The sequence below is a fragment of the Cervus canadensis genome, chromosome 28 (genome assembly GCF_019320065.1).
Source record: "Cervus canadensis isolate Bull #8, Minnesota chromosome 28, ASM1932006v1, whole genome shotgun sequence".
NCBI classification, from domain to species: domain Eukaryota; kingdom Metazoa; phylum Chordata; class Mammalia; order Artiodactyla; family Cervidae; genus Cervus; species Cervus canadensis.
In genome coordinates this window covers 41,843,340-41,862,045 of record NC_057413.1, presented here as the reverse complement: position 1 = coordinate 41,862,045, position 18,706 = coordinate 41,843,340, and the positions used below count along the sequence as shown (strand labels likewise).

At 37.0% G+C, this 18,706-nt stretch overlaps 1 protein-coding gene across 4 annotated transcripts in view; it reads right to left on the bottom strand.

Annotated features, from left to right (window-relative positions):
• The window catches only part of KCTD20 (potassium channel tetramerization domain containing 20), a 38,427-nt gene that overhangs the window by 15,421 nt on the left and 4,300 nt on the right, over positions 1-18,706 (bottom strand). For 2 of the 4 annotated variants that reach the window (XM_043449780.1, XM_043449782.1), the window contains exon 2: positions 1,865-1,918. The exons of 1 other annotated variant lie outside the window; for it this stretch is intronic. In XM_043449780.1, coding sequence (XP_043305715.1) covers positions 1,865-1,886 — 22 coding nt within the window. In that variant the 5' untranslated portion in view covers positions 1,887-1,918. Of the gene's footprint in view, positions 1-1,864; positions 1,919-4,808; positions 4,952-18,706 lie in introns of all 4 variants that reach the window. One more of the 4 variants, XM_043449781.1, reaches the window with a different exon arrangement.

The window sequence follows — 18,706 nt, the reverse complement described above, 5'->3', positions numbered from 1 at the left end:
GTTGGAAAACCTGACATACGGCTACAGCTTTTTCCAGATTACCCTTTCTTAAAGAAAAACGTATTTATGTATTTACACAAAAAATGTGGCCCCTTAAAATTGATCCCTAGCAACTGGTAAAGTCAAATAGAATCACCACTGCCTTCAAGTTTGACTCAGAGATGTCAAAATGAAAATCAAGTCTAGAGAATAGGATAAAGAAGATCCATGAAAGTGGAAAAAGCATTCGTAATGCCGGAAGGACCAAAGGGCGGTCTGCTTCTGTCAGCTTAACTGGTTTTGAACCATGTTCCACCCTGTCTACTTGTGCTCCTTAACTCTTCATTAGCTGCTCCAGAACCAAGTTCAAACTTCTTTCTGTTGCTCTCCAAAGTATCTCTTGGAACAGAACAACTTTGAATAAGCTGATTTCTTGAGAATTTGCACAGACTAGACCATTAAATAAGTTACTTAATTTATTCCGTACAATGTGTGAAAAAGTTTCATTATAATAGACTATAATGAAAATATTTTCTTCCCAGTCTGTAAATACCAGGGCTCAAAATTCAGTTTAACTTACAACAATGAATTAATAAACAGAAAGATATGCTTGAAAATTATCAGGGACAGATATCTCCAATGAGGAAAAAGAAAGTAACTTGCTAAGCACTCAACAAGCATTTTATTTGTATTTCAGTTCAGTTCAATTGCGGTCTGACTCTTTGTGACCCCATGAACCGCAGCATGCCAGGCCTCCCTGTCCATCACCAACTGCCGGAATCTACCCAAACCCATGTTCATTGAGTCAGTGATGCCATCCAACCATCTCATCCTCTGCTGTCCCCTTCTCCTCCTGCTCTCAATCTTTCCCAGCATCAGGGTCTTTTCAAATGAGTCAGCTCTTCGCATGAGGTGGCCAAAGTACTGGAGTTTCAGGTTTAACATCAGTCCCTCCAATGAACACCCAGGACTGATCTCCTTTAGGATGGACTGGTTGGGTCTCCTTGTAATCCAAGGGACTCTCAAGAGTCTTCTCCAAAAAAAAAAAAAAAGAGTCTTCTCCAACACCACAGTTCAAAAGCATCAATTCTTCTGCGCTCAGCTTTCTTTATAGTCCAACTCTCACATCCATACATGATCACTGGAAAAACCATAGCCTTGACTAGATGGACCTTTGTTGGCAAAGTAATGTCTCTGCTTTTTAATATGCAGTCTAGGTTGGTCATAACTTTCCTTCCAAGGAGTAAGCATCTTTAGTTAATTTTTATTATAAATAAAACATGAAAATTTTCCCTCTTAAAAAAATTCAAGCCTTATACAGGTATACTATAAAAGCATATCATTTGTAAAAAACATACAAACTATACATTCTCACTCTATAATATGCTTTTTGAAATTAACATTCTAAAAATCCATCCATGTTAGAGACACGTCTACCTAGTTCACTCTTTTTAACTGTTGTGTAATATTCTATGATTCTGCGCTCCTATCCATGAATTAAGTTGTTTCTAACCATTACAATGTTTCAATAAATAGGATCAGAGTGTACCATGGAATTCCAAGAGAGGACCTAATTTGCAGCTTCCCCAAAAGAATTTGGCCTAGAAACATTTTTTCCCCCAAGAAACCATCTCAGGATTAATGCTAAATGGTACGTACTTTAAGAAACCACCATCATTTCTCAAAGTCCCTTATAAACTAATTCTTCTATAATCCTAGAATGATAGAAGAAAACTGTTGATCTATGAAACCTAAGAAGCAAACTGACAGACACTGAATTCTTCAACAAATAACGGGGCAATGAGTTTCAACATTATGGCTGATGGATGGATGGTTCCAGGATGGATGTTTCATTCAACTTTGAATGTGTATTTTTATTGCCTACCATGGCTCATTTCTGTAACCATCCCCCAAATGCATCTTGGTCCTCAGAACAGATCTAAGAAAAAAAGAAAAGAAAGAAAGAAATAAGCAAAGCACTTGAACAATACAGTTCTCCATTGCTACAAAACTATTTGTGGCCAACACAGATCTAAACTTCATAGCACTGTACAACGACAAGAACCAAAGGACCATGACGCACCCCTGGCACACCTCACAGAAACTGAGGAGACTGCTTCAGAAAAGAACCAGGAGTTAGAGATATATAAATAATGGAACTCTGACTGTATACCTATGAAACAAAACAAACATCCAGCAAGCCAGCTCAAGCATCACTTCCACACAGTATGTGAAAGCATTTTTTAAACACTCTAAAGAGCTACACAAATATATATATTTTATTATTTATCTATTTCATAGGTCTCCTGTGAAGGCCCCTATTTTGTTAAGTGTTGCTCTAGCTGACCCAGAACAGCAAAACCTTTATTATAATCTCCCCACCTTGGAAAATTTGCGTACAATCTTTGACGGTGGAATGTTCTGCATATAGTCTTTGCACATAAAAAAATGACATGTTGGTTTCTCCCTAAAACACAGTCATCTCAAGTATTAATCCATAATAAGTATGTATTGTCTTCTTTTTACTTGCAATTCCCTCTAATCAATTATTTATGACGAAAACAAATTATGGAAATGTGATTTGTGTAACTGAGTTCAGATCTTGCAACTGAACTATTCAGATTTTGAACATGTAGCTGGAATGCCTATGGGGCCAAATTTCACATGGATATATCTCAAAAGCATAATGCTTTCAGACTGCTAATGATACAAGGGCTGCTAATGATACAGACTGCTAATCATCTTTTACAAAGTAGGATCCTTTTATACTTCAGGACCATGCCTCCTCCCTGTGTAAAAGCTGGATGGTAAAGATGAGGCAAGATGCCACAGAATTTGGTAAACGAACCAATCCACCCTTCATCTATACTCCACACTTAAATTCAGAAAGTAATTACCTCTTTGCCAAACCTTCATTCCAGACTGACAAATTCTAGTCCTTTCAGTCTGCTCTTATGTGAAAACCACTACATTTGCTTAACTATGTTAACTGCTTATCATTGACTTTGTTCTAGTTCCATTACGCTTTTTTCTTACTTCACAGTAAGAAGAACTCTGCTAATGTGTTCTATTAAAGGGGAATAGGTTTTCCAGTCTTGCTTCACATATGCTCTCTGGTGATGATACCCAGGATCCCTGGGAATAGGTTAAAAAGGGGTGAAGGCGAGAGGAGAGACAATAGAAGTGATAGAGACGATCTAAAATGTCCACATGATCTCCTTCTAGGATGTTACTGATGGCTAAGAGCCTGCCATCTTCAAGATGGACTCTGGGTAGATATATATTTAACCCAACTCCACTGAAGATTTTCTGTTCACTTCCTCTGCATGTGTATTCTTAATGTTCAAATCTCAGAAGAAATTCTGTTTTCTGGTTTTTCTTTTTCTAGATTATTTCTAAAAATATTGATACCACTCCAGTATTAATAAGCCCATATAAAATCTATCCATATGATTTCTAAATCCTATAGTTTCCCTACAGTATGTTCCCAAACCCATAATAATTTAACAAAGAAAAGAGACCTTTGTTGCTAAGTTATTTCCACTGGGTTCTCCCTTCCCTCATACTTGCTGTCTTCATCAAAGAAGTCTAGCAGACTGCTGAGATGAACACTTCTTAGAGACCTCTTGCTACACTGCTCCCCAAATATGATTCTCTATCATGGCTCCACTTCTTACAGCTGTTGCCCTGGGCAGGCTTCTAGGTCTATGTCTCAATTTCCTCACTTGTAGGAGAGGATGATAACCATTAACCACACAGGGCTGATACAAGAAATGAGGCAATTTCTTATAGTGCTTAGTACAATGCATGGCACATAGTACTCAATAAAGTTGACTATCGTTATTCCCAAGCCACAGAATCTGCAAAGAAACTTTCAGAAATCTAATCTTATTTGAAACTGAAACAACCCTCGAAAAAGACAGTAATTATCTTCACTTCACTGCTGGAAAAAAACAACAGGCTTTGGAAAAGTTAGCAGCTTTGCCTAAATCACAACTGCAGCTAAGAAGCAGGGATAGATTCCAAATCTAGATCTTCTGATTCCCATATTCTTTTCATCTAATCATACTGCTTCCCCCAAATCATCCTGCCTTTCAGCCAGTAATGATTCCAGAAGTTTTTCCTTCTATTGCTTGTCAGAAATTAAAGAGAAAATCAGTAGTTTCCAGGGTCACTGTTGGCTGTAGTTCTTATCAAATAGGAGTTATAGTCATAATGCAAGAATCCTGTGATATAAAGATTATATTTTTCCATAAATAAAATAGCATCAGTGTTTTACTGCTTATAAAAGCAATCTATGCTCAATAAAAAAAGTCAATATAGAAAGATATAAATACTTTAAAAATCAAAGCTGTGGTAAAATACATGCACATATATCTTTGGGCACATATTCCATTATATCCTTAGAATAAACTCCTAGAAATAAAATTGCTATGGAAAAAGGTAAATAAGTTTTGATGTATACTGCCAGACTGTTCTTTATAAACATAGCAATTTATCCTCCGTCTGGCAGCATGGAACATCCATTCTCCAGAACTCTGGCTAACAGTATATCAATCTTCCTCATCTTTGCTAGTTAGAGTGAAATATGATAGCTCATTTTAGCATGGTCATTTAAAAGTCATTCATTCTTTTTAAAATTTTTAATTGGAAGATAACTGCTTTACAATATTGTGCTGGCTTCTGCCATACATCAACATAAATCAGCCAGAGGTATACATATATCCCCTCCCTCTTGAACTTCCCTCCCACCTCCCACCCCATCCCACCCCTCTAGGTTATCACAAAGCAAAAAGAATTCAATTTCATCAACACTTGGAAATTTTCACCTTGAAGAGCCTTAAAAGATTTCAGTAGGCAGGGGGAAAAAATCCCATGCTGGGTAAACACTGGGTAATAGTGATTTATTCATGTCAAGTTTGTCAGGCTTGACGAGAATCACTGGATGTTTCCATGGCTTGCTCTCATCTCCCTGGAAGTATAAATGACAAGGTGTAATGACAAGACCACCCACTTGATTGAGGCAAAGCAGTCTCTGGCTTTGGTGTTATTACTATTGATAATTAAGCCTCACCACCAAGAAAATGTTCTTTAAGCATCAGTGTTTTCATCCATAAAAATGGAATGATACCAACCACTATAAAGCTAGATAATCCTTTCTCAATTAAGATGTATGGGGGAAAAAAACATGAAGTGCTATACAAAAGCAAGAGACACATTTGTTATATGAATCTCCCTTATACAACTGCTTAGTTACCATTTTTTGGGCTCTTTAAGCACATCACACCCATCCTCCACTTTTGAATATACTTTTTATGTTCTACTGTATAGTTCTACTGATTTCAGCTACATTTCTCTTTCTGATTCAGCAAAATGACACATGGTACTGCTTTTGGGGCTTCCCCAGTGGCTCAGCAGAAAAGAATCCCCCTGTAATGCAGGAGATGTGGGTTTGATCCCCAGGTTGGGAAGATCCCCTAGGGAAGAAAATGGCAACCCATTCTAGTATTCTTGCCTGGGAAATCCCATGGACATGGGAGGAGCCTGGCAGTCTATAGCCCATGGAGTCGCAAGAGTTGGACATGACAGAGATTAAACAACTACTACTTTTAGAATTCTCTGAATTATTTTTTGCCTCAGTTGCCTAACTTGCCTTTTGAACCTGACCTTTGTGTCTTTCCACTTTCCCCTCAGGAATTTGTTATTGTTTAGTTGCTAAATCCTGTCCAACCCTTTGTGACCCCATGGACTATAGCCCACCAGGCTCCTCTGTCCATGGGATTTCCCAGGCAAGAATACTGGATTGGGTTGCCATTTCCTTCTCCAGGGGACCTCCTTGACCCAGGGACTGAACTGTTGTCTCGTACCATTGGCAGGCAGATTCTTTACCGCTGAGCTAGCAGGGAAGCCCAGTTAGTATAGATCTAACAAAATCCAAATGGCTAACCAACTAACTGCCTTAATATATTCTGAAGAGTCCGTTTTTTTCCCACACTGATTTGAGATGGCACTTTAATCAAATACTAACATAATTTATGCTTGGTCTGGTTTTTAAACTCTCTTACACTGATTAATCTTATTTGTCAATACAATGTCTAATTTAACAATCTTGACATCATTTCTCTATGTCATTTATCTAGAATTTCTAGAATGGTTTAAAGTTGTCAACAGGGAAATTTTTTCTTTAATCTTTAAAATTATATCTTAACCACTCATTTTTTTCTGCAGTGACTGCTAGTTTAGAATTATGAAGTTTCATAAAGCATTAAATTTAATGGAGATGGCAGTTGCACACATACCGGTTTATTACTCATAATGTAGCCTTGTTTGCTGTCTTACTATATGGACGTAAAAATTTGCTTTACCTAAAAATATTACTGCCATAGTTCATTCCAATGAAATATTTTTTAAATGTATGGATAATTAGATGTATTAATACTAGAGCATTTTTGCTATTTTTAAGAGTGTTTAATCAAGTTTTTAATTCAAAGTGAAAATGTTTATTTCAGCTATTTTAATATACATAAATACATTATATACTTTAAAGATGGGTTAGGTTAATATTGCAGCTATACTAGAATACTTTTCTGTGCAAGATTTTGCTTTTCTTGAATACTGGTCAAGGTTCATACACCTGCCTTTTTTTTTTTTTTTGTACCATCAGACTTTTTTTTTTTTCATTTATTTTTATTAGTTGGAGGCTAATTACAATATTGTAGTGGTTTTTGCCATACATTGACATGAATCAGCCATGGAGTTACATGTGCTCCCCATCCCGATCCCCCCTCCCCCTCCCTCTCTACCCGATTCCTCTGGGTCTTCCCAGTGCACCAGCCCCGAGCACTTGTCTCATGCATCCAACCTGGGCTGGTGATCTATTTCACCCTTGGTAGTATACTTGTTTCAATGCTATTCTCTCAGAACATCCCACCCTCGCCTTCTCCCACAGAGTCCAAAAGTCTGTTCTGTACATCTGTGTCTCTTTTTCTGTTTTGCATATAGGGTTATCATTACCATCTTTTTAAATTCCATATATATGCATTAGTATACTGTATTGGCCTTTATCTTTCTGGCTTACTTTCACTCTGTATAATGGGTCCAGTTTCATCCCTCATTAGAACTGATTCAAATGAATTCTTTTTAATGGCTGAGTAATATTCCATGGTGTATATGTACCACAGCTTCCTTATCCATTCGTCTGCTGATGGGCATCTAGGTTGCTTCCATGTCCTGGCTATTATAAACAGTGCTGCGATGAACATTGGGGTGCACGTGTCTCTTTCAGATCTGGTTTCCTTGGTGTGTATGCCCAGAAGTGGGATTGCTGGGTCATATGGCAGTTCTATTTCCAGTTTTTAAGAAATCTCCACACTGTTCTCCATAGTGGCTGTACTAGTTTGCATTCCCACCAACAGTGTAAGAGGGTTCCCTTTTCTCCACACCCTCTCCAGCATTTATTGCTTGTAGACTTTTGGATAGCAGCCATCCTGACTGGCGTGTAATGGTACCTCGTTGTGGTTTTGATTTGCATTTCTCTGATAATGAGTGATGTTGAGCATCTTTTCATGTGTTTGTTAGCCATCTGTATGTCTTCTTTGGAGAAATGTCTGTTTCGTTCTTTGGCCCATTTTTTGATTGGGTCATTTATTTTTCTGGAATTGAGCTGCAGGAGCTGCTTGCATATTTTTGAGATAAATCCTTTTGTCTGTTGCTTCGTTTGCTATTATTTTCTCCCATTCTGAGGGCTGTCTTTTCACCTTGTTTATAGTTTCCTTTGTTGTGCAAAAGCTTTTAAGTTTAATTAGGTCCCATTTGTGTATTACCTGCCTTTTTAATACACTCTTCCTGTGGGTCTAAGCAACTGTATAATTAATCCTTGGTAAAGATCAATTCCCTTCCCCTAACTCCTTTCTCTGTTTTTTTTCCTTCTCAAAGAACTAATGCTATGAAATGTTCTCCCATTTCCCATACCATTTCCTCACTAAGTCTCAAATTAAGGTAAGCTACATTTAGTCACAAGCTATCCTGCTTCCCATATTTACCAGCAAGTGCTTTGGAACCCACACCGCCTGGTTTGGCTCTTGATTCCACCACGTACTAGCTGTGTGAATCTAGGGACACGACAGACGTTTCTCAGAATCAATTTTCTCATCTATACATCAATATCTACTTGGAAGTCCTATTTTAGGGATTATGGATACTTCAGCTAAAGCAATCTATGGCTTGTATAAACACTAAAAACAAAAATGTTAGCCATTATTACTTTTTATATACTCAAAACCAGCTTCAAGCCTATAAAAATCTTCAAAGACCTTATTTTTAAAATCTGTTTCTTCTTTCTTGCATTAACACCGAACCTCAACCTTCATTCATTATCTCAATTCCAATACCAAAACCTCTAATTATCCAATTAAAAAAAATCATCTTAGCATTAAAAAAAAAAGGCACACATTTAGAGTTATAAGATAAATAAGTACTGGAGATGTACAACATGATACAGATAATTAACACTGCTTTCTTTACCTTACCTATGAAGGTCGTTAAGGGAGTAAATCCTAAGAGTTCTTATCACAAGGGAAAAAACTCTTTTTTTCTATTTTTGTAATGTTTCTATATGAGATTTATGTTCTCTAAACCTACTGTCATCGTATCATTATGTATGTAAGTCAAATTATGTTTTACATCTTACATATACAGTGCCATGTGTCAATCATATCAATAAATGTAGAAGGGAAAAAACTGTATCTCTGGGTATCTATATTTTTATAGAGATCAAGTACTAGAGTCCTTATATTCGCAGAGGTAATAAAACTCAACTATGACATCACTGTTAACTCTTAATTCCAAACATTTGCTGGTAACAATCATGTCATTTCTATAACCAAACCTGTAGTTTTAGAATTAAAAACTATACATCTTTCTAATGGACTTCTGTACTGACTAAGCACTTTTATCAGCTAGGTTTCTTCTTTTTTTAAATCTCAAAACCATGGAGAAGTTTCTGGTAGTCTCTTCAGATTATCAGCGGATTAGTCCCAACATATGTGTTATAGTCAGCATATATTTACCAAACCCTGCTGTGTGGAAGGCACACCGCACTGTGCGCCAGCACTGAGCAACACAAACAACTGAGCCACGTTCTCAAGGGCTGGCCCTAGGCTCCCACAGAGTAGGTGGGGCTATGTGAAAAAGACAAGCAACTCTAGGTAATAAATACAGAACAGGGGGTTCAAACCAGTGGTTCCAGATTCTCGGGCCTAGTCTTACAATGGGTCTGGAATTTGTAATTAAAAATTAAAAAGTCAACTTCTTAGGCAGCTCTTATGTGGCACTCAGGTTTGGGGATTATAAAATTAACACAAAAGTTGGAGAGCAAATCACCTCTAGACAGTGTGGTTGGGAAAAGGAAGTCTTCATATGAGATAAAATCTGAGCTGGGCTCTGAAGCAAAGATTTTCTCCTCAACTTTTTGTTTTGAAACTTTTCAAATCTACAGCAAATTGAAAAAATCACTATAACCAGTAAAATCTTATATATCCTTCAGATTTACCAATGATCATCTGCTCCCCTACCACACAAGTTTTTCTGAATCACTTAAAATTTAACATTACAACACTTAACCCAAGTTACTTTAGCAAGCACGTTCTAAGAATGAGAACATTCTCTTAAAAAAACACACAGCAGCATTGCTCTCACATCTAAGAAAATGAATATTTGTATAATACTAATATATAATCAATAATCAAATTTACTCAATTGGCCTACTATTTTCCTGCATAATCTTTTTTGGGATCCATAATTCAATCAAGGCGCATTCCTTATATTTGGCTGTTCTTAATCTTTCATATTCTGCACCCTGCTGTCCCTACCCACACAATTTGGGGGACTGTTGTTTTACATGAAATTGACTTTTTTTTAAAAGTCAGAGAAGGGAATTCTCCTACACTGTTGGTGGGAATATAAATTAGCGCAGCCAACTATGAAAAACAGTATGGAGGCTCCTTCAACTAAAAATAGAGTTATCATATGACCTAGCAATCCCACTCCTGAGCACATATCCAGAAAAGACAAAAACACTAATTCAAAAACATACACGCACCCCAATGTTCACAGCAGCACTATGTACAATAGCAAAGACACGAAAACAACCCAAGGGCCCATCAACAGACGACTGGTTTAAGAAAATATGATATATAGATACAGACACACACACACACACACAGAATACTACTCAGCCATAAAAAAGAATGAAATATAACCATCTGCAGCAACATAGAGGATAGACCTAGAGAATTTCATACCAAGTCAGAGAAAGACAATGATGATACCACTTACATGTGGAATCTGAAAAATAATACAAATGAACCTATATACAAAACAGAAATAGACTGCCAGACATGGAAAACAAACTTTGGTTATCGAAGCGGAAAGAGGAGGGGTGACAAATTAGGAGAACGGGATTAACAAATGCAAACTACTATACATAAAATAGATAAGCAACAAGGATTCACTATCTAACACATACAAAAACATTCAATAATCACATAGGAAAATAATCTGAAAAAATACATAACTGAATCACTTTGCTGTGCACTAATAAAATATTATAAATCAACTATACTTCAATAAAAATAAAAATTATTTTAAATTAAAAAGTCTAGGTTAGTTCTAACATCCATCTCATTGTTTCCATGTGATGAGGTACAAGTTAAATTTTCTTTAAACAAGAATACAGTTGTGTCCTTCAAACTGCCATCACATCAGAGGCACCTAATGCCAGGCTACCCCACTACAGGGAATGTCTGATTATGTGGTTAAAGCAGTGACAACAGGTCTTTCTGTTGTAAAGAGAGATCTGATATCCTATCTCCCAATAACTTTTCACCCAGTGGTTTCAGCATCTATTGATGATTCTTGCCCGAACCAATTTTAATATTTGGGACTACAAAATGATGACTTTCTAATTTTATCATTCTTCCTACATTTACTGTCTAGCATTCTTCTGTTAAGTAGAACTACTACTTCACTCTCCCTTTATCTTTCTTTTTAAGTATAATTATGAACTCAAAGATTTATTTTAATCTAATGTATTAAAATGACCTATTACCATCTTTCTTTCTTTTTTTTTTTTAACTTCTCCAACTATGGGTTCAAATTATCCCAGGTATGGCTAGTGGGATTCCCTTCAAGCCTTCATCTGTCATTTAAACACAATTCTACTGGTTTTTTGAGGCTACTTCCTATATAAGTTTTCTAAGCTCATCTTTCACCATCTCTGACCCTGACTTACAATCAGCCAATTCTCCAGAAGCCTTTCTTCTTTTTAGTGGACAAAAGCATTTATAAATCAAGATCTGATCACCAGGTGTCTTATCTATTGGGGTATCACAGTCTACTGAAATGGTTTAGAAGCAAACCTGAAGATTTTTTAAAACACAAACTGATATTTTCACCTCAAATTTGACATTATGTTTTTTCTTTACTTATTTTATCTTAGTACTATATCTTTTCTCTCACAATGAAAATCTTGGTTCATAATTCAGTTTTAAAACTATAATATTAATGTTACTAACATTTAAACCCACTAAGTTTAAGTGTCTTTTGGGGGCTAATTTTTTTTGTCCTTGAATTACATTTCACTAGGGATGTATAGTCAGCATACTATGTTTATTTTTAGTTATATTATTTTATTCTGTATGTCCTGTAATCTAGGTTCATTTTTGTTTTTTAATCCTTCAATCATAGCTTATTTTTCATTATTTTAATTTTTGATCATGTAAAACATTTACATGGTTCAAAAGTTAGTGTTACAAAAAAGGAATGCTCAAAGATGTCTCTCCCTTCCCCTCCATTATTTTCCTATCTATTCCCTACACATAACTAGTTTTATTAATTTGTTTATCCTTTGTGTTTCTCTTTATAGATAATGTGTGTACATACATATAAATTTTTAATTCTTCTGTTTCTCACACAAAAGATAGAATACCATATCCAGTTCTGTACTTTGCTATTTTTCTTTATAATATATCTCAAATTCACCCCATAGGAGTGATTAGAAATCTTCCTCATTCTTTTAATTTTAATACTCAACTCTTAGATGTTAATAAAACTAAAGTTCTACCTATTAAAGAAAAGAAAGGGCATAAAACAGGGTGAATGATGTATAACAGGTAGAAAAGTAACAGTGAAAAGGCACTTTATTAGTATAAGAAAGGAGTGGAGGGGTAGACCAGCCAGGTTAGAGTGAAGGATTAATACAAAAGGGTGGGAGAAAACAAGAGTAACCATCACACCAAAGAACTCCAGGGAACCCCATGCACGCCATCATTTAAGGAGCTATACAACACACAACTTAGATGGCTGTATAGAACAGCCCTAGGAGAACACAGGTTGAAAAACAAGTTGCAGCTAATTTACAGAGGCCTTGAATTATAAAGTAAGATAGAGTTAAGGGCTTTGTCCTGTAGGTGAAGTTTATACATAAGGAAGTTTCATATTCAACATGTTACTTTAAAATAAATATAACCACAGATGGACAAGTAGAGTAAGAGGTTACTGGAACTGTCTAGTCGTGAAAGGAGCTCAGTGGGTTGACAGCAAGAAGGGTAGTACCTAGGAGATGTAGGAGAGAAAGGCAAAGCGCCTCTGATTCCGCAGCCTCTCCTTCATTTTCGTGTATGAATTGCTAGCAGAGGCCAGGCTAGCAGATTGGGAGACAAAAGCACAAGGACAGTAGTGACAAGATTATAACTGCCTAGATATATTTCCCTGTCTTCTCTACTTGAAATTCCTAACTTACTGCTCTTATAAACTTTCTGTCAATAAACTTAGGTCTAAAAACAGCTTTTGTGCCAGAAGAGACTATATTACATTTACCTGAATTTAAATTAAGACTTAAAGACCTTACATTCAATTTGTAACTGACTAAAGGCCTTTAACCTTTTAACATGTTCTTTTTTTGTTTTAGTACTTCAATTGCCTACCAAGCCAATCTTAAAGTACTCAAAAAACCTTCGTAAATCCTTAAACTTAGATTCATTAATTTATCTGAAGTTTTTAAATACTGCAACCCCTTTCAAGATGCAAAGTTTTCTTACATCCTTAAATAACCAAATCTAAACCCAATTACTCAAGAACACATTTTACATTAGAATCACTAATTAATCAGTTGAGATTCAATATGCCAAATTACCACAGTCCATCTTAAGTCTAACCTTTGTTGATTTTAACATATATCATTTGCTACATGTTATTCTAAGTACTTTATAAATGTCATTGAAATTAATACTAACAAAAACAACAAAAACCCTCTATGAAGTAGCTGCTATTATTATTCTCATTTACAGATGAGGAAACTGAGGAATAAAAAAGTTAAGAAAAGTTCTCACAGTCACACAGCTAATAAATAGTACAGCTAGGCTTCAAACACAGGCTTCTGGCTTCACAGTCAAACGCATGGTACCCTTAAGCTGTGTTATCTCTGCCTATCGGAGATTTACTTCTGATTTACTTCATGAATTCTATGTTAAGTTTCCCAAGTTTGGAGATATGACCTGAAGCCAAAGATCTGGAGCCAAGACATATGACCTTTCTGTGCCAGTAATGAACACTCCTAGCACCTTTTCTGTTTAAATAGTTGCTTCGAAACAACCTCTAAATCAATTAACTCCAGATAGCGGTTGATTTTACAGTCTTGAGTTCCTGAGTTCAATTTAAGACCTTACTTAATTCTGCTATAACTCAACTTTATTATCTAAAAACAGAGTAGATCAAATTCTGTAATTTCCACACAGGGTGCTTCTATCTTTTGATGGATTCAACTAGTTATGCTCATTCTAATGACAACTTTAAGCTAGGAACAATCCAAGGTATGTAACAGGAAGAGACACTGAAGTTAAGATTACTTAATGGCAAACTTCCAGGAAATTTCCAAGAGCTATAATATTAGCAGTAATGTCTTAAAACAGTACAAGGGAGTACAATTTTTAAAATTTTAAATGTATTATTCAATATAGTAGGCCATTTGATAAGAAAGGCTGAGTTCTTGTATAGCAAGATCTGAAGGTCTTAGAGGACAGATCTATGAAGTAATAGAACAAATGTTGAAAATTCTGGAGACAATCCACAGTCACTGTGTCAGAAAATGATTCAAGGACCAGTATTAATCAGTGTTGAAAGTTTTCACTGACATAGCAAAAATGAGGGCAATGGAGATAATGTAACACATGCACACAAACATACAAACACAATTATTACCCTAATTCTAAGACAACTGACATTGACTAAGACATCAATCTAATAACAGTGATTCAAGAAAGTACTATCATATTAATACATACATGATTTTAAGACATGGCCCGATTTAAAAAATATTAAAATGTGAACTAAAGAATTGTGGCAGATGTTAGTTTAATGCTTTCTTGGTACCTAAACTAAGTTTTACTTCATTTTTTATATTAAATGTCTTTTCTTTTATAAAATAATGGTGACAAAAAATGATAGGTGTTTTGTTTTTAAATGCTGGTCACCTGATGATGGGCTAATTTTACCCCCATGACAATAAATGTCAAAAAAACCTGGGGTCCAAATCACCTTCCATCTAGGACTACAAAAACACTATTAGTTCAGTCCAGTCTAGCTAAAAATATTCCAAAATAAAGAATCTCTTGCTTATTATTAGCTCACCCTATTGTTGGCCACTAATGCTTGGGGGGAAAAATTTTTTTTTCCCTTTGTGCCAAGCTGAAGTCTGCCTTCCTCCCTGCTCCCACCGTGACTTCCATGCACTGGTAAGCCCTATCGCCTAGAATAATGCATCCATCAGAATGGGATGGGTGAAACCAAAAAAGGAAAAAAAAAAAAACACAAAAAACCCACATCCGTTTGAAGGCATCAGACAACTAGCAAGAGAGCCAAGACTGTGGAGGAGCTGTGATGGTCAGTTTTATATGGCAACCCACAGGCTACAGTCCTAGTTATTCAGTCAAACACTAATTTAGCTGTTACTGTATTTAATCATTTTAGGTTAAATAAAGAAGATTATCCTAGATAATGTGGGTGAGCCTGACCCAACCAATTCCAAGGCTTTAAGAGCAGAACTGAGGTTCTCTGAGGAAGAAAAAATTTGACTGGAATGCTGCTTCAACTCCTGCCCAGAGTCCCAAGCCTGCCCTTCCTGATGTCCTAGTCCGATCTCCACATGGCATATACTAACACCCTTCAACAGATAGCTTACTATATATGTGCCTGTATTTATATACAAATAGATGATATGGATTATTTTGATGGTATATAAATAATACATAGAACCATAATACACAATTAAAACCATCCTTTAGAGAAAAATTCCAGGACCAAGTGGCTTGACTAGCAAATTCTTCCACATCTTTAAAGGAAGAAATTATATCAATCTTATCAATATAAACTGTTCCAGAGAACAGGAAAAGAGGGCATACATCCCAATTCATTTTCTGAGGCCAGCATGTAACACTGGCTCAAAACTTCACTAGGCCATTACCAAAAAGCATGATGGACCACTTTTTCTCATAAGCACAAAAATCCTATACAAATTATTTTTTTAAAAAAATCACCCCCCCCCCCAAAAATCAAACCCAGATACGTAAAAAAGGATAATACATTATTACAAAGGTCGGCTTAACATTCTAAAAATTAATTCATCACATGAAAAGACTAAAAAATGTTTTATAATAACTAAAATAGCATGAAATAGTATTGACAAACTAGATTTCAAAAAGGCAAGTTGAAACAATTTAGTCATAGAAAAAGATTTAAAATATTAATATTCTTCCTTAACTACAGGCTTATTGTATGAGATTTTTAAAAAACTGTTTTATTGAATATGCCAAAGTCTCTAAAATGAATGTGTTAACTACTTTTAAAATGAGAAAAAAAAAAAAAAAGGAAAACATACCTCTAAAAACAGGGAACTCTTCAAGAAAATGGTGGAGTTTTTAAAAAAAAATCTTAGAATACTTTAAATTTTTTAAAGTTTAAGAAGAAAGTGACATATCACTACTTAAGAGATCTTGACATTTTCCCCCATCTAGATTCAAGAGGAAATATTAGGAATACCAGACAAATTAGGAATTTAGGTTAAATACATGAAACAGTTTCTCAAGCAGATTAAGCAATAGGATAACAGAATAATCTTGACAGCTTTAAATTCAACACAAGGACTTAATGTGGAGGCATGATGTGCTTCCTAGGGTACTCAACAGCAAGTTCTAAGGAACAGGTGGAAGGTAGGAAGGTGGAAGGTAGGACAGGTGAGTAGGCACAGGATAAAGGATGATGTTCAAGTCCCAAGGCAGAGGACGCTCAACAATAAGGACAACAGAACGTTCAGATGGTGTTAGTTGCTCAGTCGTGTCCAACTCTCTGTGACCCCATGGACCGTAGCCCACCAGGTTCCTCTGGAATTCTCCATGGAATTCTCCAGGCTAGAGTGGGTTGCCATTCCCTTCTCCAGGGGATCTCCCCTACCCACGGATCAAACCCAGGTCTCCTGCACTGCAGGCAGAGTCTTTACCGACTGAGCCACCAGGGACAGATTACCTGGCATTTAAATTACCTAGCATTTAATTCCCTAAACAGACTGTTATGAGCTAAATTAAATCGTGTTTCCCTAAAAATCTGCATGTTGAAGTCTGTTACCCTAAATCCTCCTTTAAAGAGGCGGTGGCTCTTTGAAAGAGTGGACACGACTGAGCGACTAACACTTTTCAAGATTAAATGAAGTCACTGAAGTGAAGTTTCTCAGTCGTGTCCAACTCTTTGCAACCCCATGGACTGCAGCCTCCCAGGCTCCTCCGTCCACGGGGTTTTCCAGGCAAGAATACTGGAGTGGGTTGCCATTTCCTTCTCCAGGGGATCTTCCCGACTCAGGGATTGAACCCAGGTCTCAAGCATTACAGGCAGACGCTTTACCCTCTAAGCCACCAGGGAAGCCCTGATGAAGTCATTAGTGGGCCCTAATCCAATACAACTGGTGTCCTTTTAAGCAGAGATGAGGACGAGAGAGGCACAGAGGGCAGACAGACCATGTGAAGACACAGGGAGAAAGCAGCCACCTACAAGCGAAGGAGCAAGTCCTAAGAAGAAACCAACCTCACCAACACCTTGAACTTGGGCTTCCAGCCTCCAGAAATTCTACTGTTTAAGCCACAGTTTGTGGTACTTTGTAATGACAGTCCCAGCAAACTAATACCGGAGAAGGCAATGGCACCCCACTCCAGTACTCTTGCCTGGAAAATCCCATGGATGGAGAAGCCTGGTAGGCTGTGGTCCATGGGGTTGCTAAGAGTCGGACACGACTGAGCAACTTCGCTTTCACTTTTCACTTTCATGCACTGGAGAAGGAAGTGGCAACCCACTCCAGTGTTCTTGTCTGGAGATTCCCAGGGACGGGGGAGCCTGGTCTATGGGGTCGCACAGAGTCGGAGACGACTGAAGTGACTTAGCAGAAGCAGCAGCAGACTAACACACAGATATAACTGCAGAAATTAAAATGTTATCCTTTCCCACCAAAAGAGATTTAAGGCAAATACACTAAAGGAATCTTACACATGGTTTTAAGGTATATACTGTGGCCTTCCTATAGAAGTATAGATCATTGGTTGTTTTATTCTGAGAGTTGAACTTTCTCTAGTAACCTTAACCAGATCATGTCACAGATCTTTCTACTACAACCCAGGGCTTTCCAAAATTTTAGTAAGCCCTGCCTCCCCCATGTTACAGTAAGAAAAGAGATAAAGTTTAATTTATATCTACACTATAAAAGCCTTAACATTTCAACACTCAAAAGGACAATTCTAAATCTAAAGAAAATATCAACAGTATCTTATTTTTAAAAAACCAATTAACAGTCAGCATCTCCTGAGAACTCACAACAGTCAGGTGCAGAACAAAGCATTTTACATGAATTAACTCAATCCTAATAACCCTCTGAGGTAGCTACTATTACAACCTCTATTTCAGAGAAAGAAACTGATGAATATCCAAGCTAGTAAATGAAAGAGCTAGGATTTAAACTCAGGAAAAACTGGCTCCAAAGCCCACATTCTTAACCACTGCCCAGCGAAGAATAAGGAGGGCACTACTGAGCATAAATATTAATTGATGGAGTCAAAGTTTGAACGCTGGCTCAGCCACTTACAAGGTTTATGACTTTGGGCAAACTCAAGGCTATGGTTTTTCCAGTGGTCATGTATGGATGTGAGAGTTGGACTATAAAGAAAGCTGAGCACCGAAGAATTCATGCTTTTGAACCATGGTGTTGGAGAAGACTCTTGAGAGTCCCTTGGACTGCAAGGAGATCCAGCCAGTCCATCCTAAAGGAGATCAGTCCTGGGTGTTCATTGGAAGGACTGATGCTGAAGCTGAAACTCCAATACTTTGGCCACCTCATGAGAAGAGTTGACTCATTGGAAAAGACCCTAATGCTGGGAGGGATTGGGGGCAGGAGGAGAAGGGGGTGACAGAGGATGAGATGGCTAGATGGCATCACTGACTTGATGGACATGAGTTTGGATAAACTCCGGGAGTTGGTGATGGGCAGGGAGGCCTGGCGTGCTGCGGTTCATGGGGTCGCAAAGAATCGGACATGACTGAGCGACTGAACTGAAGTTCTTTATGTCTTAGATTCGTTGGCTATAAAATGGAGGTAATTAAATGAGAAATGTAGACACGTTGAGCGAAGTGTCTGGTA